General features: G+C 41.0%; 1 protein-coding gene and 2 non-coding genes across 4 annotated transcripts; 1 reads left to right on the top strand and 2 right to left on the bottom strand.

Annotated features, from left to right (window-relative positions):
• Positions 1-83: 83 nt before the first annotated feature.
• Positions 84-19,073, top strand: USPL1 (ubiquitin specific peptidase like 1). Of its 2 annotated transcripts, XM_069882930.1 has the most exons (9): positions 84-145; positions 6,940-7,106; positions 7,671-7,799; positions 8,889-9,546; positions 11,745-11,831; positions 12,230-12,359; positions 13,657-13,782; positions 14,428-14,588; positions 15,730-19,073. In XM_069882930.1, the coding sequence occupies exons 2-9, from the start codon at positions 7,008-7,010 to the stop codon at positions 17,619-17,621; spliced, it is 3,282 nt and encodes a 1,093-aa protein (XP_069739031.1). In that variant the 5' UTR covers positions 84-145; positions 6,940-7,007; the 3' UTR covers positions 17,622-19,073. The 2 variants fall into 2 exon arrangements, with proteins under 2 accessions (XP_069739031.1, XP_069739024.1); XM_069882923.1 differs by lacking the exon at positions 84-145 and having other exon boundaries at positions 4,478-7,106.
• A 3,470-nt stretch (positions 19,074-22,543) lies between these two features.
• TRNAV-AAC (transfer RNA valine (anticodon AAC)) lies at positions 22,544-22,616 on the bottom strand. Its single transcript has one exon. It is a non-coding gene; the product is annotated as a tRNA-Val (tRNA).
• A 608-nt stretch (positions 22,617-23,224) lies between these two features.
• TRNAN-GUU (transfer RNA asparagine (anticodon GUU)) lies at positions 23,225-23,298 on the bottom strand. Its single transcript has one exon. It is a non-coding gene; the product is annotated as a tRNA-Asn (tRNA).
• Between the last annotated feature and the right edge of the window lie 458 nt (positions 23,299-23,756).

Raw genomic sequence — 23,756 nt, 5'->3', positions numbered from 1 at the left:
CCCGCCCTTTCCCGCGCGACGCCGCGAGGCGGAAGCGCACGGGGAGGCGGGAGGCGGGGCTGTCATGGCGGCGGGGCCGCTGCGGAAACTGCGTAGCAGCTGCCGCCACGGGGCGGGCGGGCGTCGCGCCTGACGCCGCTACCAGGTAACGGCGGGGCCGGGCACGGCACGTGGCGGGGGAGTTGGACCGCGCACGTGGGGGCTGCGGGCGGCGGGAGCGGCGGCGGGTGAGGGCGGGGCCCGGCCCGGCGAGGGCGATGCGGCGGGGCCCGGGCGGGGTGCGGGGCTTCCCGAATGCCGACTGAGTATTTCATGTCCGTAGCGGCGGGTGCGGGGTTCCGGGAGCCGCTCGAGGGAGAGGCGCCGGGGCTGCGTGCCTGCATGCCCCGGGCAGCTTCCCAGAGGCGTGGGATGGTTTGAGTCGGAAGGGACCTTAGAGATTATCCAGCTCCAACCCCCCTGCCCTGGGCAGGGACACCTCCCACAGGATCAGGCCGCCCAAGGCCCCATCCAGCCTGGCCTCGAACACCTCCAGGGATGGGGCAGCCACAACTTCTCTGGGCAACCTGTGCCAGCGCCTCACCACCCTCATCGTGAAGATATTCCTTATGTATATCCTAACCATTAACTCCATGAGCACTCATATATTTTTTCTTCTTCTGCAGTCTTTTCATAGTGCATGGATTGCTCTGGATGTGGATTAAAAATCAAGGAGGCTGTCTGATCATGTATTATCTGAAACAGTTGGGCACCTTTGGGTGCCCCTCACCTCTGCTGTCTGGGTGCAGAGACTGAGGGTCTGCCCATGCTAGGGCCCTTCCTGACATCTTCATCTCTGAGCTTCAGTTGTAATAAACTGCACTAGTTTAGTCTATGTTATTTCTTGCTAGAAAGCTGCCCGGAGGAGAAGGACGTGGGGGTGTTGGTTGACAGCAACTGAACATGAGCCAGCAGTGTGCCCAGGTGGCCAGGAAGGCCAGTGGCATCCTGGCTTGTGTCAGAAATGGCAGGTCCAGGGAGGTTATTCTCCCTCTGTACTCGGCACTGGTGAGACCGCTCCTTGAATCCTGTGTTCAGTTCTGGGCCCCTCACCACAAGAAGGATGTTGAGACTCCGGAGCGAGTCCAGAGAAGAGCAACGAAGCTGGAGAAGGGGCTGGAGAACAGGCCTTATGAGGAACGGCTGAGAGAGCTGGGGTTGTTTAGCCTGGAGAAGAGGAGGCTGAGAGGAGACCTCATTGCTCTCTCCAACTACCTGAAAGGAGGTTGTAGAGAGGAGGGTGCTGGCCTCTTCTCCCAAGTGACAGGGGACAGGACAAGAGGGAATGGCCTCAAGCTGTGCCAGGGGAGGTTTAGGCTGGACATTAGGAAAAATATTTTCACGGAAAGGGTCATTGGGGACTGGAACAGGCTGCCCAGGGAGGTGGTTGATTCACCTTCCCTGGAGGTGTTTAAGGGATGGGTGGACGAGGTGCTGAGAGGCATGGTTTAGTGATAGGAATGGTTGGACTCGATGATCTGGTGGGTCTTTTCCAGCCTGGTGATTTTATGATTCTATGATTTTCTCACACTAATGTTTATTTTCAGAAGGACTGAATTTGTCGGTGAAGCAAAGCACAGTCCCCATCCCACTGTCATACACCAATCAAAGGTTAAAGAGAAGTCTGTAAAAGAAACTTTTAGGACAGTGGAGTAGTAACATTAAATGCTGGTTTATTTTGCAACTGCATTGGTTTTATCTTTATTTGCCTCAGTCTGTGTTAGGCTTCTTCCAGAAAAGAAATTTGTGTTTGGTTCCACACAGGGAAGATTTGCAATTCTGCCCAGCAGGTATGGGCTGCCCTGCAGGGAGAGTTACTCTGTGACAGCAACCATGCGGTGTTAAGTGTTGCACTTGCTGGAATACATTTTGTGGCAAAAATAGTGATTTTGCTCTGGTAGGCTGTGTTTTGAATATTTATAGTTATGATCTCCGATAAACAGCTTAATACTCTGATTTGTATAAAGAGTGGATAGGTAACAAATAAAGCAATGGAAATTTTTCCTACTTTTCTTTCATAGAATCATAGAATAGTTTGGGTTGGAAGGGACCTTAAAGATCATCTAGCTCCAACCCTTCCTGCCATGGACAGGGACACCTCCTACTAGATCAGGCTGTCCAAGGCCCCTTCCAGCCTGTCTCTGAGCACCTCCAGGGATGGGGCAGCCACAGCTTCCCTGGGCAATCTGTGCCAGTGCCTCACCACTCTCATCATGAAGAAACTCCTACTTAGGTCTAGTCTAAATCTGCTCCACTCCAGTTTATACCCGTTCCCGCTTGTCCTATCACCACCAGCGCTTATGAACAGTCCTTCTTGTAGCCCGCTTCAGGTACTGGAAGGTTGTGGAAGGCTGAACAACATCAGCTCTCTCAGCCTGTCCTTGAATGGGAGGTGATCCAGTCCTCAGATCATCCTTGTAGCCCTCCTCTGGACCCGTTCCAGCAGCTCCGTATCCTTCTTATGTTGAGGATTCCAGAACTGGACACAAAACTCCAGGCGAGGTCTCAGAAGAGAGGAGTAGAGGGGCAGAATCACCTCTCTTGACCTGCTGGCCACACTGCTTTTGATGCAGCCCAGGATATGTTTGGCCTTCTGGGCTGCAAGCGCACATTGCTGGCTCATGTCAAGCTTCTCATCAACCAGCAGCCCCAAGTCCTTCTCTGCAGGGCAGTTCGCAATCACATCATCACACATTGTGTATTGAAAACAGGGATTGCCCAGACCCAGGTGTAGGACCTTGCACTTGGCCTTGTTGAACCTCATAAGGTTCACACAGGCCCACTTCTCCAGCTTTTCCAGTTCCCTCTGAATGACATCCCATCCTTCTGGTGTGTGTTTTTTCTCAGACTTTTGTTTGTTTCTTTTCATCTTTTCATTATCACTTTGGTGAAGGAAAGAAGAGTTCTGAGGTGATTTACAAGAAGGTCACTTTTAAATGTCCCTTTAGCCTTTAAACAAAAGAGAGATTTTCTCTTCACTGTGATGTAATTAATATTCTGTCACCTGCTTATTGCAGTTTGTAATGTATTTTTATTTACAAGGTACTGTTTCACGAGGTACATATCACTTATCAAAAGGTCCAGGTCCCTTTTACCATAGAATCATACAATGATTTGGGTTGGAAGGAACCTTTAAAGTTCATCTAATCCAACCTCCCTGCGGTAAGCAGGGGCCTCTTCCAATAGACCAGGTTGCTCAAAGCACTTTCCAGTTTGACTTTGAACATTTCCAGTGAAATGCATCCACAGCTTCTCTGGGCAACCTGTTCCAATGTTTAACTGCCCTCATTGTAAAAAAAAATTCTTCCTTATATCGATTCTAAATCTTCCCTCTTTTAGTTTAAAACCGTTACTCCTTGTCCTATTAGAACAGGCCTTACTAAAACATTTTTCCTTATCTTTCTTATAAGCCCCCTTTAAGTGCTGAAAGGCCAACATAAGGTCTACCTGAAGCCTCTTCTCCAGGCTGAACAACCTTTCTTCACAGGAGAGGTGTTCTGTCACTCTAATTTTTGTGGCCTTCCTCTGGAGCTGCTCCAACAGGTCCATGTTTTTCCTGTGCTGAGGGCTCCAGAGCTGGATGCAGTAGTCCAAGTGAGGTCTCACCAGAGAGGGATGGAGGGGTAGAACCATCTCCCTCTACCTGATGGACATGCTTCTCATGCAGCCCAGGATACGGTTGGCCGTCTGGGCTGTGAGTGCACATTGCAAGATTGTCCAGCTTTCATCCCCTAAGTCCTTCTCAGCTGGGCTGATCTCAATGCCTTCATCCCCAAGCTTTGTGGAACCTCATGAGATTGGCACAGACCAACCTCTCTGGCCTGTCGAAGTATCTCTGGATAGCATTCCTTCTCTCAGGCATGTCAACCGCATCACTCAGCTTGATGTTGCTTGCAGACTTGCTGAGGGTGCACTTGATCTCACTGTCTGTGTCATCGATGAAGATATTAAACGGTACTGGTTCCAGTACGGACCCCTGAGGGACACCACTCATTGCAAGAGTCTACTTGGGACATTGAGGTTTTGACTGCAACTCTTTGGTCCGTCCACCAAACTTGTATCTCTCTGATCCTTCACCTGTGTCTTGTTTTCTGTCTTCTGCTCTGTCAGCTCTGTAGCTCACTGCAACCTTTTTAGGCCAGTTTAACTCAGAAAATAGCAGAACTTGTGCTTCACTGAGTTTCCTGCTGTTTTGTGAGTGCAGTTAGCTTGTGGAAAGTCTCACAAGGATGTGAGCTGTCAGGAAATGTGAGGGGAGAAAAAGAAGAGACCTGTCTATTCTGCAGCAGGAAGCCAGTAGATCAACTCACCTACTCAAGAAAGCATTATCATAGCATTAATAATGATACTAGGCCTGTAACAGATTTTGCATCACGTTTTGCAAGTATCCAGGATGAAAGAAGTAGCATAAAAGGGTAAAACATAACTCAGGAAGCTTGAAAGTGCATTCCCATCTGTAATGTGGATGTTGCACATTGCTACAACAAGCTGTTTCAGTGCTTGATATAGCAGTCTCTTAATTGTCTGGTTTTCTTGTCAACTGTTGATCTGATGCCCGATTTTTGAACATTGTGCAAAGGTCACTAATAACCCACTGTAATGTTACAAATACTTAAATGTACAGGCAGGCCACTTCGTACCGCTCTGTGCATCTAGTATTGGCAGACCCATTTTATTTGCTTCTTGTGCTTATGTCTTTGAAATAAAAGGACAATTATTTTTTTTTAATGTTTAATATATTCATAAGTGCAATAAAAGTCTTGGACTCCAATACTATAATGCTCTTGCTGGGTGATTATCGTTCAGGGAGGTATTGTACATCTCAGAACAGCATTTAAGCTTTAAAAAGAAGAACAGAATAACAGAGAACATAACTGCAGAACCTAATTGCTTTCCTTTTGGGAAGGATGACAGGGAAAACAGGGACTTCCAAAAAAATAAATGTTTTGTAAAATCAAGGCATGCTTAAAAAGGAGTAACCTGTGTGGTGTTAGCATTAGTAATCTTTTTGAGCGTGTTGTATTTATGTCGTGAGAAAATGCCTAGAGTTCCAATCTTGTGAGCCGTGCTTTTTAGCTGCTCTGGGAAGCTGAGATTACTTCAGGCCAAGGAATTTACTATAAGTCCTGTGAAGAAGTTAGAGATATTTTCTGACTAGCTGTAGCATGGAGAGCAAAGTTGTTATGTGTTTTAGTGTGGTTGGTATCTGCACAACTTGTAATTGTATGAAAAACAACAAGTTCCTGGCTAGACTAAATAAGTGATAATAGGGTTGAGTCACAGTGTGATAGTGCTATTGCCTCTGTGTGAAAAATTTGAGAGCTTGACTTTCCTTTGTAGTCAGCAAGCTTGTCTACTTTGAGCTAGTTCATTAATTCTTACCTTGAATGAACCTAGGACCATGCTGTTTCTTTTATACCTTTCAACTAGTGCTTTGAAAACTAAACATAAGCACCAAGGCACGTGAGTTCATTTTTTTTGTTCTTACCTTCCATTACAACTACTAGTTTTAGAAGTTAGGCTGTACTGAGCTTATGTGCTGCAGCCCAGTAATACTGAGAAGTGCTGCTGAACACAGCACAAGTGTCTATAGGACAGATGATCTTCTAATTTTGAGCCTCACTTGAGTTGCCTTTCGGGGGTTGATTTGAAATGAGTTGTTACATTTTCCTGCTGTGCTTTTTTAATTCATGCTCTGTTGCTTTTTAGCGTTCTGTTAAGTTCTGAATGGTCTCTCCTTGCCCAGTATTATAAATGGTTTTGGTTTGAACCGGTATTTACACAGATCCGCAAAAATGCCTTGGGATTTTTTTTTTCCAAAAGAAACTGTGATCTGAGCTTGTGCTGCAGTGCAAGAAAAGGATGAAAGGACATCATGATGTGGGAGAAGATGTTTACAGTGGAAGTAATGGAAAGGAAACAGTTGTGGCTGAAGGAAAGATATTAGATTGATGACTTTGCAATTTAGTCTTAGAGATACGTATTTATTCTAGTTAGTTCCATTTGAAGTCAGCAGGAACAGAATCAGGTCCCTGTGGTTCTAAACCTCTTGTGCTTTTCTGGCTGATTCAAAGTATGGTTACCCTCAATGCCAGTGAAGGAATGGCCTCAAGAAGCTGCCTTCAGACACGTACCTGGTTCTGCCTGAAGCCGTCCTCTACAAATGAGTCTGTGTGTGTATGTAATATGCGAGAAAGGCAAAATTTGGCCCTGAATCTGAGAAATCGTTCAGAATAGACTATCTAATGCCCCTTGTGAAATGTATAATAGAACTGTATAGCAATGATACTGTAGAAGAGCTTTACTTTGCTAGGTAATCTGTAACATGGTTAAAATTACATTAAGAGAAGTTTCCAAAAAATGGCACTAAGAGCAGGATGCTCTTCTGTAGCTAAAAAATGTTATCTTTGCAGGATAAACCTTTAGTAGTTTATTATGCACTAAATTCACTGTTTTGAAAGATCCATGAGTGGGGTTTTTTTTTTGGTTGGTTGTTTTTTTAATGATCCTCAGCAGCCATCTATAACTATGGCATCTTATTGTAGCTGTTTTTAAAGACCTTTTGTTTTTTCTGAGCATTAAATGCAGTGAGCTGAAATGCTCGAGCAAGACATCTACATTTCTGCAAAGTACATTGCACTTGGAAAATATGTGAGACCTTATAGAGTGCAAAGAATAGATAAACTTGCAGATTCAGTACCTAAAGCTGTTAAATCTATTATGTGATTTAAAGTTTTGCGTTCACAGGCTGTACTAGAAGATAAGTATTATCAGTTAAGAAACTACTCTTCCAAATTCCTTCTCATGGAAGATACAGGCTGCATTATTGTTGGTATTTTTTTTTTATCCCAAATTTAATCAATATTTCTTTAATTGTTCTATTCACTTCTTATTTTTCAGGAGTCTTTGAAAAATCCTTAGTGGTCATGACATTGTTACAAGTGACATAAATTAGCCAGTGGCTCAGAATGGTGGATACCCGGAAGACTACAAATGGTTTGCAAGTGATTGGAGAAGGGACTGGTATAGGGAAATCGACACTCCCCATGGTGGGGTATTTGGGAAAAGTCAGTTGAAACTTGTTTTACATGCGTGCAAAGTTCATATTTTTCTCTGTTTTAAGAGATTTTTAATTGGTCTTAATTTGACAAAAATAAAATCTCAAAATTATTTTCCACGGAAATCTATAATAATGGCGAAAGATTATTCTAAGTAAATCTGTGCCTATAATTTTTTTACTGGCACTATTTTTACAGCTGTTTGCATTCCTATGAAAATTGATTTGTCTTTCAAAGAGTGGAGCTTGTATTCCCTGGGCAACAAGTGCCCTGTGGTTTAAGTTCAAGCACAATGAAATGTTGCATAATTGTGATGTTAAAGATAACCTCATTAAATCTTTGAATATTTAAATCAAGAGATAAATTTATCTAGAACTCTACCCTATGAAAATATACCTTATAAATATTTTCCTTAAATCTAGTTTATTTTTTTACCTTTTATTAGGCATTGCTTTTAGAAGTTGCACATTGGTTTTCTGTTTTGGTATGTATCTATGTCTTGCCTTTAGATAACATATGAAACACAAGTTTATGCTGCTTTTTCTCTCTTTCTTTTTTTTTTTTTTTCCTAAGAACTGTAATCCTGTGGAAAGAACTGCACATGAGTATTGTCCAGTCTGCAAAGAGAAGGGGCAGATCCAAGTTTTACGGACTTACCGCATTAATTTTCAAGAGTCCATTTTTCTTTGTGAAAATCCTCAGGTATTACACTAAATAACAGTTTTCTCTGGTTGTGTAGAAGCCATTACCTTCAGCAGGAACACCTTTTAAGTTCAGGATTTTGGTGGTCGTACACAGACTGTTGAAGTAAGACCCCTTTGAGTCCATATGCTGATGAACGATGCTTACCAGTTTATAGACAAAAGAATGACTCACCCATGTACATGCAGTGTTCAGGCACAGCTAGCTACCCTAAAGGATTGAAAAGAATAGATTAAAATGAATTAAGGAGGATGTAGCTTATATAATAAGGAAACAGAACTGGTACTAAATAAATCTTTGTATGAATCAGCATAAAAGATGAAAAGTTGATGATCCGTATAATTCACGACTCTTGCAGGTGTGAGTCTCCCATTTTCCCTTCTTTAAGTATGGGTAATGCAAATAGATTTGTAATTATACTTACGATGTTTTCATTCCCCGGACCCCTTAAGCTGAACCCTAGCTGTATTTCTGCACCTCTCTGAGTTGTGATTTTGCTGCCTCCCCCTTCTCCACTGTTTGTGTGGGGAGGGGTGTAGCAATCCCATGTGGACTGGTGGTGTTAAAGTAGATATGGGTCTCCGATTTGTTTTTCCCATCCCTCCCTGCTTTTGGATAAGCGTAGTGTTGTTCTGGAGATCAGTAATAGTGGATTTGACTTTACTCTGGTTGCAGAGTAGCTGTGTATGTCAGACCCTACCAACCGCTGATGTAATGCAGCAGGCTCGCCTGAAAGATGCCCTGCCAGTTTTGGCACCAATGGTGTCTCAGGCATGAGACGATAGTGCCAGATTCGTACCCTAAAGGAACAAATTTAGCAGAATAAGAGACAAGGACTGTCTTTGGCAAAATTGGATTGTTTTCAGGGGTTGGAGCGTTTACTCAAAAAGTGGTATTATCACTACTGATACATTAACTTCACAATTCCTTATAAGACAGTTGTTGGATAAAACACCCTTCCAATCATACATCTGTTTAATTTATGTATCAGTTTCATTAAAATATGATGTATGATTTGTACCTTTCTTAGCTCTTGTTCACCTGATATTGCTTTGTATATTTCACTGTTACTTTCTTTCTTTCCTTTAGTGTATATACCCACTTGGTTTTAAACCAATAAACAGTATAATTACTTCTACTGATTCAGAAAACCATCAAGTTCCATCTACTCACCAGAAAAGGAAATTGTGTGACATCAGTGACTGTTCTCCAGTTGAATCACATACGAAAAAAGCAAGAATTAATAATGTGGTAAATGTTGAGCACACTATTAAGACAGACCCTGTTTTCAAATGCTATCAGAATGGCTTATCTCTTCCCAAGTCAAGCCTACCTGACGTATTACAAAATGACGAGCAAAAACCTTCTAACAACGTGGAGTCCTGCGTGCAGAAGGTGGATTGTGAACCAACCACCAGCACCAAGAACTATCAAGAAAGTCCTCCTAAGACTTCTGGTCCTAGAACACAATTATTGCCAAATTCTGAATTTTGCTCAACAACTTCTGAAATTTTGCTAAAAGATGATAAAGGTTCCACTAATAACACAGATTTATGTCTCCAGTGGAGAAATATGCATAATCTTTGTTGGTTAGATTGTATTTTGTCAGCACTGGTACACTTAGAAACATTAAAAGTTGCTCTAGCAGAAGAATATAATGATGGAAAATGTTTACTCCAAAACCTCTTAACAAAATATAATCGAGCAACTGCGCTTCTGAATACCTGTAAAAGGAGTGAAGTAAAAGGTGAGTAAATTTATCTGCTAATTCTTTATGTTCACATGGCTCTGCTCTGCTAAGGATATGCAGAATTTGATTCAGTGCGCTTAAATGTGCCTCTGTCCTATTTCAAGATCACAAAAGAATGAGCTACAACTCATTACTGTGAATTTGCAGAATAATGTACTTTATCTAGCAGAATCCTAGTAGCCTCTGAAATTGTTTTTCTCGGGGCAAACCTGCACACTTTGGAAGCATTAAACACTAAGCATCTCTTGAATTATTTTGTCATATCCCACATAGAAAATTTGTGAATTATGTCATTGAGCCTTACTTTGTTTCCTTCCCCTCTGTTGATTACCATTTAGGATGCTGTCCCTATCTTAATCTTCAAAATAATTTCTTTTGCGGTCTGTATCATTGTATAAATGGGCAGTTGCCTCATCGCACCAAGAACAGTAAAGCTGGTGACATGCGTTCTCTCCTGTCTCCAGCTGCTTTCGCTGACGGAATGCTTCCCCTGAGGTCTGCACGCTGCGCTGTGCGTGGTAGTGCTTCCTAACCTGTTTCCATCAAAATTAGTCAAACACATTAACCTGGTTCATACTATCAGGGAAGGGTTAGTGAGTACTCACACATGCAGCTTAAGGGGTTGGAGGACTGTTAACTCTAGAGCACCAAGGCGGTGATGGGCAGCTGTGTGCATCCCTCCAGGCAGCACAGCTGGAGTCGGGGGAGGATGTGTCACTGTAATCTGCTAGTACGGCCTTTGATCTTTTTCTGTACTGTGGATTCAGTTCAAGACTCTTAAATGAAGATCTGTTCTTAGTCCTCTTGAACTGACTCATCTGTGTCATGTGTTTGAACTCTGTTAGAGAATTAATACGGATTTCAGTTAGCCAGTGCCTTTATGATTTTTTGTTCAATAGACATTCCAGGAAAAGTGTGTGTTTGAATATATAGACTGTAATCCCAGAACAGCATTAGATAGCTTCATGAATATCAGATCTTTACAGGGGAAAAGAATAGATCTATCAAAAATGGTTTTATTCATTTTGTGGCAGAGAAAACGTACTATTTTACAGAGGAGGAGGGCAAAATGCAACAATGTTCTGAAGTAGTTCCTGTACTCTGCTTGCCAGAAAGTCAGTCTGCTTGATTTTAGGTTTTTGGCTGTTAACTGGCAGCTCTCTACCACCACAGAACCCGTGTGGGATGTTTTTCTCTCCCCTTTATTATGCTGTGTTTGTAAAGGAGCTCTGGTGAGCAAGAACCCTTAAATGGGGATGTTGAGTGTTGGAATATAGTGTCCTTTGAGGTGATGTAAACCTTTTTATTTCCAGGAATTGCTGCAAAATTAGTTTATTTAAGCAACACTGGAGAGGGCATTCGATGAAGTGTGTTGTTTTGGAGAATAGATGTAGTATTTATTCTGCCCTTCATTGCAATTTTGCCGCGTCTTTTATATATGGGTGTTTTTAAAAGCAGTTACAAGCAATAGAGCTGCAAGAACTTTCTTTTTACCTTTATTACTTATAAAATCTATGTATATAAAAAGTAGTTTCAACAGCTATTCTAAATCCTTCCTTTATTTTGTGTGGATTATAAGCATGATTGAGTAGTAGAAGTTACGTTCTTGCTTGTGCTTAAAGAATGTGCTGGTGTGGAAGCAACATAACTTGCAAGTTTAAAATACTAATATATGTAAAGTATACTTTTAAAAATTTATTTTTACTTTTTAAAGGCTGATTTAGGAAATTAGTGTTTAATCTGGAGCAACACGTTTACATGTTTATTATGAATTGTGTAACGCCATTAGAAAGCATGTAAGCAAGTTTTTGTGCTTCTGATCTTAATGTTTAAGTTCTAAAATCTATTCTTAATCTCAATCTCCAGGGTTTGTAATGTCTGGTTACACTATCCTTGAAACGTTGTTACTATCTAGCTGTTGGTACAGACTCTTAGCCATAATTTAAGTTAGGTCAAGTAATTTCTGGTTAGCAGATAGCAGTAAAATGTGTGTAACTTGTGTAAATTCTTCTCTAATATTTGAATCAGCTAATGTGGTGCATTGGCTATTCTGCCAGCGGTTTTAGGCAAGTATGGGTCAGTATGAAAGGCATCCATTCGCAGAGAAGGAGCACGTGTTAGGAGTACATGTGTGTGAAAGGGTGTGGGTGTTACACATGAATACGTGAAGACTTATGTGGGTTTTTTTTCTTTAGATGTTCTTCCAAGAGCAGAGTCTTCTCTCAATGAAATCAGAAATAGTATATTTACACAGCTTCAGCCTCAGCTTAAGTGTGAACTAGGTAAGTAATTAGTGGAGCATCTCAGTATTAACTTTCAGGAAACACTGCATGCCTTTACATAAAAATATGTCTGTACGTATGCATACAAGACAGTTTGCAAATGCATTTATTTTTATCGGTGACATACCCATACTTTACTGTGTGATTAGTTGTTTTGTCCCTCAACTGTTTTTTACGTTTTAGAAGGTGTGATCTTGTCTATGCTGTAGTCATGAAATTGTCATTGATGATAACCTAATAACATGGACCAATCCCTTTGTTGTGAGGATTAGAAATACAGCCTTGAAGGGATAACTGGAATTAAAATCATAGCAATAAACTTATTTTCTTATTTTTTTTAAGTACTGAAATCTGATTTCAAATATTCAATGACTTTTTTTTCTGCCTCATCTTTGAAGGTAAGAAGGAGAGTCCAGTGTTTGCACTCCCTCTACTCTTAAAACTGGACCAACAAGCTGAGAAGCTATTCTTCCATTCATTTTCATGGAAGTTTGAATGCATGTGTTGTGGCTACAAATACCAGGACCGGTGAGAAGTAGATTCTATATAACTGTTTTACCTTACCTTTTTAAATCTGCGTATAATAGTAGATTTTCTTCAAATCTCCAGGTTTTGTACAGCTTAAGGTCGGTGAAGTTTTGCGTGATCCACTTTTTTAGACTAGCATGTCCAAGTAGTTTACTGCTATGTCATGTCTTAGGAAACCACATTACCACTTAATTAAGAAATAATAAGCAACTGTGTGAGTCCCTGGTTATGCTCACTCTGATATTTTGTTGACAGTATACAAGTTGTTGTGGACTTATGCTTAGTCCACTTGTATGCTTAGTCCACTTGTATGCTTAGTCCACTTGTATGCTTAGTCCACTGTTGCTATTGAAGAATATCTGTAATATTCATTTTGATTTCAAAGAATCAGAGATTCTCTTGCATAACTTATCTATTTTAAAATAGTGTTACAGGGAAATAATTTCTTGAGAATTTATTTAGTTCTGTGTAGCTGCAGGTACAAGCTAGTAATTTAGGCTCCTTTTTAGAGTCAGCAGAAAAAGAGAAACACCTTCAGAGGACAGCTCACTTTACTTGGAAAAATACCTGTTTCTCTTCACTATCTTAGATTTATACAATAAAATTCTAGATCCCCAAGAGAGAGGAGATTAATGCTATCTATTACACTGCCAGCTAATGTGTAGTCCTGGCTGACAGGATGTGTTCAGAAGCCTTTGTTACATACTGTGTTTTTTAAAAATGCTGTAAAAAATCTAGGTTAGGTTTAATATAAAGGAAATCCTTTCTGTGGCTAATAAAAGCATAAACTATATTATTTCACTTTAATATCCCGTACATTGTATTTTCATACAATATAACCTCTGTGTAATCTCTGCTCTGAATGTACGGGCTTTTGAAAACAAGACCTTGTGTAACGTGGATTCTGAGGTAATTTGTTACTGCTTCTTTCTCTCTTTGAGATTCTGTATTAACTAGTAAATTATGCAAATCCTGGTACAAACTCTGTTTTATGTTGGAAAAGAAACGGAGATAACACAGTAAGGGAGAGAGAGCAAATTATGTGAAACTGAAGGCCACAGAGCTGCTGAAAACAAATGGTGACTGATACGGTTTGATAGAATGGAATTCAGTGCTGACTTGGATGTGATGCAGGCACAGTGGAATTCACACAAATGGCGTGAATAGGAATAGAATTTGGCTCTGTTATAACATTTTTTATAACTCTTTTCCTCCTGGTAAAGTGTGCATATTTATTGCTTTCTGATTAGTAACTAAATGTAGCCTTTTTTTTTTGTGTGTGTATGTCCGTGTCCAGATTTAGGAAAACACTAACAACATTCACAAACATAGTCCCTGATTGGCATCCACTTAACGCTGTTCATATTGGACCATGTAATAACTGTAGCGATAGAGCTCAAAGAAGACAGATGATTTTGGAAAAGTAAGTTTGAATATGTGAACTTGAAAATAAAATACATAAAATTCTGAGACTTCATTTACTGAATGTATCACTTTCCAAACCAAACTATTTTCTTGGGTTTAGAGAGATTCTAAACTTTTAACTCTGATAATCAAATACTCACTTTTAATGCTTCGGTTCATTCTTAAATGCTGAAATAACAATTAATCTTTAATAAAAGTGAAACACAAAGTGCTATTTAACATGCTGACCAGCACACGTGCTTGAGTCAGATCATAAATACTTCCTACCAAGTAGTAAATATGGACAACTGATCTCCAATGTCAGCCTTTTCTCAATGCCTGCCATGTTGCTTGATCATCTGTTCACTAGTCTGACTTGGGAACAATGTCCTTTCCTACTGTGGTAATGGCACAATTGTCTCCTGGTTTTTTCACCTTTTCCCCACTCCCCAAGTGCTTTATTTTTTTCACCTGATATATGACAAAATGGAATATCCAGTTGAGGTATTCTTATCCCTTGGCTATTGTGCAATATGAAGAGTCCTGTGTGGAAGTAGAATAGTAAGGGCTGAACTACATACTCTTTGAAACGCTTTACTTATTCATTAGGAACTTTTGCCTCTATTTTGTTGTAATAAACTGGTTCTTTATTGTTCTTTATTAGAGTACCCTCTATATTAATGCTACATTTCGTAGAAGGCTTGCCACATAACAACCTGAAGAACTATTCATTTCAGTTTGAAGAAAGTAGCTACGAAATATCATCTGTTGTTCAGTATCAAACAAATAAGAAGCACTTCATAACCTGGTCTTTGAATCCTGATGGTAAGAACCATAAATTCTACTATAATACTTCATGAGCTTAGAGCAAATACCATTTTATGGGTTACTGCAGTAGTCTCAATAGTCTACATATAATAAGGATTTCTTTTGTCTATTCTAAACTTCATATTAAAATTTTCTAAGTAATTATGGCAACTTTGTTATGCAGGGTGAAGGTTTCTGTTTGGTTTAACTGATTTGTTCAGCAGTGTTCTGTCCTACACTCTCCTCGCTGACAAACGTTATTTGGGTTGAGTTTTTTTCCTTCATAACTTTGTAAAAATTGAAAAATACAGTCTGAGTGTGGCTGTGGGACAAGTGGTATTGGTTATTTTGAAGCCAGTTATTAATCTATTCTTGGCTGGAAGTGAGGAAACCTATGGAATTACCAGCATTAATGAAGTTCCTTTTATTTTCTGAATGTCACTGCACCTGAGGAGCGGGAAGCGCAGATCTGTGTTAGAAACATTACTAATGGTGTAATTGTTGTACTGTTGTTGGGAACTCCATAATCACAGAAGGTGCATGATTGTATTTTAATTATCTGTAGAGAGAATGGAGTGCAATCTTATCAAATTGTGTAAATCATATTGCCAGAGTTTAAGAAGAAATAGGGAACAGCTGGGAAGCGTGTAGTTAGGAACGTCCTATATATCACCTGTATTTATTTTTAAATTCTTAAAGCTGTAAAATACTTGCTCATGATCGATGAACAATTTGCAGATGCTGAGGTAGATCATTAAAATGAGCAGTTTCTCTTAAAGCCCTGTGCCTCCCACCCAGGCAATGCAAAGGTCTCCAGAGAAACGTAATTTAAGTAATGCTTCTTCCCTCAGACCTGTGCAGGTATTTTCAGACAAGATGTCAGCATCATAGCTCAGAGAAAAAACCCAACAACTTAGCTTTGGTTTTTGGTTGACCTGCTCTGACCTGTAATAACATTGCTGCAAAATCTGCTTGTATTTGATCTTTTTGCAGTGGAGAACTCCCATTTTTCTCTGATGTGATAAAGAATGGAGAGAAAAACCTTTATTTTCTCCTTGTCAGGGGAATGGGTTAATAAAAATATTTGACAAGTGTCTGAGGATATTGACTTCAATTCTAAGTCTCTGAGTCTCTACACTGGTTGCTATTTGTTTTTCAGGAAATTGGCTGGAATGTGATGATTTAAAGGGGCCATACTGCAAGAGACATGAAAGATTTGAAGTTCCTCCTTCACAGATTCATATCGTTATCTGGGAAAAGAAAACATCCCATGCAGAAGAACTGGATTCACAGTTCCAAAGTAAAAATATTGAAGATACCCCTCTTAATAAAGTACAGTCAAATTCCACAGTGTTGCACTGTGATTTTGGTAACGCTGTAGACAAAATACCTGCAGACCATCACCAAGAGGATCCTGTGAGAGCTCCAGATAAGAAACAGCAGCGGGTAGCTGAGGAAGAGAGTGTTGTTCATCATGGGTTAGAAAATCTGGCACATGATGATCTTGTAGCATTGATGCTTGAAGAAACTGAAGTTGACTCAGAAGGTAAATCGCTGCCGAATGGACAGATGGTGGGAGATCACCTGAGTTTTGAAATGGGCACTCTGCAACAACAGGAATCAGCTTTTTCACCTAACACTTCATATACTGGAGAGTTTACTGGAACTAGTTTAGCTGTGAATAGTAAATGCATGTTATATGAAAATTCCAGCATTTGCTTACCTCTAGAGGAGTTGAACCTATCAAATATTACTCCTTCTCTGCCCAAAAGTCATGACCCTAACTCATCTGACACGTCACTTGCTCCAAGAACTGATGGCAGAACTAATGTGTGTAACGGAGAACATGGATTAAACTCAGAACTACAGCTAAACAAGAAGTTGTCACCAATACAGAATATTATGCAAAAATCACCTGACTTGAAAGATGCAAACAAAATCGTTAATTCTCAGGTTGCCAATTCTGCTGCTGCCAATAATTCCATTCAGCCTTCACGCAAAGACCCGAAAAGAGGATTTGTAGGAAGCTGGGTAAAGAAATTATTAAGCAAGAACAGTTCTTTTATGCCTTCAAGTGCCTCAGCTCTCAAGAATGAGAGAAGTTGCAGAACTCCCTCAGTGCAAAGAATAAGTGAAGTGCGGTTGCCAGTTAAGGGACCAAGTAACTTTGGTGGATTTCAGAGCAAAGCTGCAAACAAAACAACTGAAACCCCAAAGTCAGGAGTTCCTCAGAGCAATAATACTCACCCTATGTCAAATTTCAAAGGATTTTCTCAAAGCACTCGTCTTCCAACAGCAAGTCACATCACTACTGAAGGTCCAACGTGGAATAAGTCAGGAAGTACATCAGGTAAAATGACTCAGTTCCATTCCCCTAGCTGTAACTCTGGGAAGTCAGACGAGTCAGATAGTGACAAAGCAAAAAAACTTCGCTTAAAACTGTTAAAAAAACTTAATGCTAAAAAGAAGAAGTTGGCTTCACTGGACAAGTTAGCAGTGGAACAGATGAAACATGAAAAACATGTAAGTGAGGATGTAAGCACCCCATCACAGACTGAATCTCACAGTGACAATGAGTTATTGCAGAGTTTTTTAAGGGAACTGCAGTATCAGATTGACGTTGCAGATAATGAATCTGAATTTAATGTAAACTCTGTACCAGGGTGCACTAGCCACAGTAACAGTGATGAAATACTTGCAGAATTACTGTCCCCTACTTCAACTGTTGCTTCTTTAGAGGCTCCAAAAAGTGAAGATGAATGTATGTACATGGAAATGGTGGATAGCAGTGTTGCAGTGGCAGCATCTCATGAGAAGACCAGTGTGCCACAAGCAGCAGCGACAAGCGAGGACCACAATTATTACAGTCCTGTTAAGGACAGTAGTTCAGAACTGCATACAGTAGGCAAACCCAGTGTGAAGAAACTTGCTTTTGGAAGTCCTACAAGGGAAGATATCCTTGAAGATCTGTTCTCCATTTCAGCACCAAGCTCCATGGCAGGTGACATAGATTTACCTCATTTTGATGAAACTCTGTTTGAAGCTTGGTAAATATTCGGTTTCTTGAGTTTAAGTATTTGTCCAGGTTATGTATATTTTGAAACAAAGCACTATTAAATTATGTTTTCTAACTAATTTAATTGTACACTGGCTGTACTTGGAACAGTTTACACTTAAGGTATTTTCCTTAAAATTTTATTGTAGCACAAATAAGATTTTAATGCATTTTATTTTTTTGAGAAGCAGTTAAAATAACTTTTGGATACGATGATGTTTTTTAATTAAAAGCTCATGTGAGTCTTAATTTTTGCTGCTTTTAATATGGAAAACTTACCCATATTCTACTGAGTTTGAGAAATAACAAACTTCAGTAGTCTTGATGATGTAATGGCATAACAAATATTATTTAGTTAGCAGTGATTTATTTTACAGTACCACCCAACTCCTGAAGTCTTTTTGTCCGACATTTAAAATAAAAAAATTACTTCTGTAATCATGGATGTTTGCATCCTTTGACATAAAGTTAATTTGCAACACTAAGCTTGGGGCTGATACTCTGTTAGGAACCTTTCTCAGAAATACTGTTCATCAAGCTCACTTTGGATACCTAGTAGAAATTTTCCTATTTAAAATTATGGCATGTACAGAATTTTAATCCTGGGTAACTGAAAATATAGTTTGGCAGAATATTCTTCTGAGCTAGGTTATTTTTTAAGTAAAATTACTAATATTTGGGCCAGAGTTTGCAGCACTAAGAAAATACCGGATGTAACTTTTTAATCTTTCATAGCTGCAAATTCACTAGTAAAAGAATTAAAAATAACTGTAAGTTAGCACCCATTTCTGTTGTCTCTAGGAGTGTCTCATGGCTAGAGCAGTGTACCCCTGTTCGTGTGTGAGTGCCAAAGAGAGGCAAGGTCAAGAAGAAGAAAGTAATGGGAAAGGTGGCAAGAAGGCAGTGAGTAAGCAGAGGGATTCACATCTTGGTGTTTCTGGATTTGTATGGCTTTTGTTTTGCTAAATTAGATTAGCTGTACATTTTTCTTGTACTCGGAAATAACAAGGATTTTATCAGCAACTCTTTGTTTCAGCCAGTTTTAGAATTGTTCTGCTTTTTTTCATTGTTTTAAATCCCAAGTTCAAAACAGAAGTCTTGCTCTTCTAATAGATGCAGTTAAACATAATGGTTATTACAAAGCACGTCTGCAGAGGTAAATGGCCTTGGATTGCTTGAACCAGGTTCAAAAAGTGTTTGAAAGACTGTCAGTGGCACTGAGCTCACCTTGCCAAGCTATTTCCATTGCAATTACATATGTGTTTATAAACTTTGTAAAGATCTTGAGCTCCTTCTTTATTTTAAATGTTGTAATTGGTAACAACAGTAGAAAGCAAATCAATGGATTCTGAATGTAAAGTGCCAGTGTACGGCTGGTGAAATGTTTGCCTGCTTGTGAATTCCCTTATTAAAAAAAAATGCTGAGCAAAATTAGAGTTTGATTTCTCATTGAATAAAGTAGGTGCTTCAGTAAGACAGGGAGGGGGGGTGGGGGTGATAGGATTTTCCTGCAGAGTTTTCCATCCACGGATTTTTACATAAGCAAACCACTAAAAAGCAGTGTGTCTCGCTACCCCAACTCCTTGAAGAGGTTTCCCTAGGCAGCGTAGAGCTCTCTGCAAGTGTAGATGCCATCTATGACCAGCTGAATTTCAGCTGACAGAAGCTGTGAAGGGTGAACTCTGGGACGTGGCTCGGGACGTGACGTAGATCCTGGGGTGAGTGAAGCAGCGAGCCCAGTGTGATGCAGAGTGCATAGGGCAACATGAGCAAGAGACCTCAATAGAAGACGAGATAAGCCTCATGGTAAGAATTATAGTAAGCTTAATAGAAGAGAAGGGTCTGGAGACACATCTGCTGTGTATATGTACTTAGACAGAAGCAAGAATCTGGTCACCACTGGCAGCACCTCTGCAAAATGATGATGGGAGTTCTCAGTCTGAAGCATCGTGGGATACAGTGTTGTTACAAGGATGTGTAGAAGCTGCAAGAGCAAATAAATAGCACTTGAGATTAAAGTGATCCTTCTCCCAAGGCTGCCTTAAGCTTCGAGACCTGAAGCATGGAACTAAATATGTTAGTGCTGCAAGTTCTGGTTTTTTTCTGGAATAGCTAACTAAAGGTGACACTGCAGGTTTGTCTGTTTCCATCAATGTTTTGCTGGCTCTGATCTCGTGCAAGTGAGAATTCAGCTGAGATTGAAGAAAAAGTCCATGACCAAAGAAACAGCTTGGAATTTGGTGGTCACTGCAATTTTTGTTTGAGATGGTTTTAAAATGCAGCTTTTTGTTTGCCATAAAGAGATTATAATGTATTAGGTTTTTGTCAGTTAGAAATATGCTAGGTGGGCAAATAGGAAATGCCATTAGTGAGCAAAAGTTAGTCATTGTATTTGGGAGGTTTATGCTTGTTATGGGGTAAGTTTCCAAAAGTCTAAAGGCTTTGTGCCCTCCGAAAGGATTATATTCCACAGATTTCTTCACATCTTGCATCACAATCTTGTCAGTCTTCTGGGAAAGGCACAGTTTTAGTGCTCACAGACACAACTTTTGAGTTCAGAATAAGCTCTGTGGTGGAGGTAGCGCTCTGATTCAGGTCTCGCTACTTCATGATATATTCAAACACTTTATTAAAAATAAAGGGCCAGCTTCTCTAATCCTATCTACAGTAAACTACCCCATCTGCAAAGGAGCTGCCTGGATGGATTTTTAGCTGCAGAACCCGTAGAGCATTGTTCTCAAAATTCATTGTGATGCTGATTACAAATCTGATTTTGATCTTGATGTTTTTCATGGCTGGCTATTGCTGTTTATTCTTTCAGCACTGTTTTTTGCTGTAAATAATCGTTCCCATCCTGACACTGTATCGATGAGTGACTGTATCTTGTCTGTGTTCCTTTTGCAAAGCTAAACAGCTGTTGTTCTCTGTGTCAGCCCCTTCATTCTCAGAGCAAAGCATGTTACCTTCCAAGCAGGTTACGCAGCTCTAAGTGTGTTCGGTGCTGTGAAGTCCACCGGGATTCAGTCTTGGAGTGGAAGACCTTACAGTCTAAGTATAGATCTAAGACAGCATGCAGGCAGAGCAAGAGAGGGAATAATGTTAACAGGATTATAAGGCTGATGAAGTTTGCAGTGTGCTTAGTTTTGCACCACTATGCACAAACACAGCATAATTATTTACAAGACAGATGCTGAAACTGCACAGCATAGCCACGTGGCTCACAGAAAAGAGTGAATGATGGAGAAGAAGTGTAAAACACTAGGCCTGGCCTTTTTCATTTAGGGACTGGAAAAACAACCTGTTGGGGGCTGGTTGCTTCCAACTTACATTTCCTGAAGAGAAGCTGAAGAAAGTCTCGGGAGATGTTTCTCCCTGGACATGGGTCTGTATTACTCTCTTATGTAAACAGCTGTCTGAAGGAGCTTCTATAATGCCCAAGGCAAGGTTTTAGGCTAGCAGCAGTCCTGTCCAATTCAGAAATGGGGTAAGTAGGCAACGTGTTAAAATAACCCATGAGCAGTAATGGTTGATGATACTTTGGGAAAACTGCCGCAGAAGCACCTGGTGAGGAAGCATCTCCCCTTTCCTTTATAGAAAAAGGAACTCTGGCCCTGATGGCTGGTCCTGTGGCAGCATCTTTCAATGTAAGTGCCAGAGACGGAGAGCTGAAGAGTAGAAGAGCCCCAAATTATTTCATGTACCTTTGTTAGTGGACTATACGTTCAGGTGTTTTGACTCAGGGAGAGGGTGGTCCAAAATTTTTATGCATGGAATACATATTTGAGCCTTTAAACAGTGTTTTATGGTTCTTCTGTGCAACTCTACCTTCTATGTATGTTGTTTTATTTTTTGTGTCTGTTTTCACTGGCTTGCTCTGAGCATTGGTGCAGCTGAACAAGAGGTTTAAGTAATGGGGAAAGCTGTAAGAAAGTAGTTGTGCATTTGAATTTTCTGAGATAGCATTTTAAATTATTTCAGTGAGTATCCATCTCCTATTTTTTTTTTCTTCCCTCCATCTTCAAGTCATGCCTTGCTGTAGGAAGATGAAATTTTAAAACACACTGTGCCGCAGCACCATAAATGTTACTATTCGTTAACTGGCATTATTTTCTTCACCAAAAGGGTTATGGGGCACTGGACCAGGCTGCCCAGGGGATGGTTGTGTCACCATCCTTGGAGGGGTTTTAAAGGCAGGTGGACGAGGTGCCTGGGGACATATACATTACAGGTATAAACTGGAGAGGGGCAGATTTAGAATAGACATTAGGAGGAGTTTCTTCACCATGAGGGCGGTGAGACACTGGAACAGGTTGTTAAGGGAAGTTGTGGCTGCCCCATCCCTGGAGGTGTTCAATGTTCAAGGCCAGGTTGGATGTGACCTTAGTTAACCTGATCTAGTGTGATGTCTCTGCCCATGGCAGAGGGTTGGAACTAGATCACCTTCCAACCCTAACTGTTGTATGATTTAGTAGTGGACAGGTATGGTTTGGCTTGATGATCTCAGAGGTCTTTTCCAACCTAATGATTCTATGATTATACATCCAGCCCAAACTTTAGCAGTTCTTGGGATAACTTGCCAACAACCTTTTGCCATTCAGGGGCAAGCAGTGAAAATGCTTGGTGGGATCATGCTTTTGGAGCTCTCAGCCAAAGTTCTCTGATGGCTTTCAAGCTCATTTCTCCTCCTTCAGGTCATCCTGAAAAGGAGACGAGGGCCAAAATGTCTGCTGAAGGGAAGCTTGGGCAGGGGAACAAGCAAATCTTCAGAATTGAACAGTCAGCCCGGCTCGGGGGCAAAAAGCCAGGAGGGAGTCCCTGTCTCTCTCGCAGAAGCGCAGCCGGGTTTTCAGGGAAGAACCAGGAAAACGGAATGCCATCCGCGAAAAAGATCGAAGGGGGAGAGAAAAAGATCGCAAGGTGTTTCCGCCCGGTTTCGAACCGGGGACCTTTCGCGTGTTAGGCGAACGTGATAACCACTACACTACGGAAACTTCCCTGGTGGCAAATTCTTCTGCCGCGCCTCTTGGCTGCTCAATAGAGTAGAGCGACCAGAAACACGCTAACGTTCTTTCTTGCAGTTTTAGTAAGTGAGAATCCTTCATCGGGCCCGGGCAGCACGAGGGAGCGATCTCCATCAGTCGTCTGCAACGAGACAAAGGCTGCTTACAGAATATATTCCCCACTTACATGAATATGGATAAATTCTCCCTGAAATCTTATGCGTATTCTGTTACTCTCCAAGGACTAACTTTAACGTTATTATGAACTTCACAGCAGTCAAAACTCTTGCTGATTGGGAGCTGGCTCCAGCTCTCTGCTTGACCTTGGGTTTAAGATAGAAAATACTGCAAACAGAGGTGGTGACAGAAGAAGAGACACCCGTTCAGCACAGATACTGCGTTATCCCCACAAGGGGATAACTTAAAAAAACAATACAATTACTTAGACGAAACCTGATTCTACTTCAGCTTAAATAACAGATACCCTACTTTCTGTACCAGGAACTGCTTCTCGTATGAGAGGGCGGGGTTTTGGGGCCGCAAGCGGCTCCCAGCGGCACCCTCCGCATCCAGTGACGGAGGGAAAAAAATCTTTGGCCCGTCCCTGGGTGGGCTCGAACCACCAACCTTTCGGTTAACAGCCGAACGCGCTAACCGATTGCGCCACAGAGACGCGCTGCATCACAGTTTTGCTGAGCAGCTGCTGGTTCCCGCTGTCAGCCGCGCTGCTCTGCTCCGGACACGCCGCAGCTCCTCGGTGCCTTTCTTGAACACGGTATTCGAGGTCTCACCAGTGCCGAGCACAGGGGGAGAATAACCTCCCTGGACCTGCTGGCCACACCATCTCTGATACAAGCCAAGAAGCCATTGGCCTTCTTGGCCACCTGGGCCATCTTCCCCTCCGCTCCCCTTTCAGATGTTTCTTCTGCCCTGACTCATTTCTGTCATTTGCTCCTGTGAATAATTATCAAAAGTATTCAAACATTGTCGGATGAATTCTGTCTTCTGTTCCTCAAGTCTCTGGTCGCAACTAGTCATTTTAGTATTGAAATTATTGGAAGACAAGATGTTGGATACTCTGGCCGTCTATTAAGCAATAGGCCAGTGCTTGTTTCACAGAATCACAGAGTC

The sequence above is a fragment of the Phaenicophaeus curvirostris genome, chromosome 1 (assembly GCF_032191515.1).
Source record: "Phaenicophaeus curvirostris isolate KB17595 chromosome 1, BPBGC_Pcur_1.0, whole genome shotgun sequence".
Taxonomy (NCBI): domain Eukaryota; kingdom Metazoa; phylum Chordata; class Aves; order Cuculiformes; family Cuculidae; genus Phaenicophaeus; species Phaenicophaeus curvirostris.
Note: the sequence above shows the minus strand (reverse complement) of the source record. Positions and strands in the feature narration are given on the sequence as shown.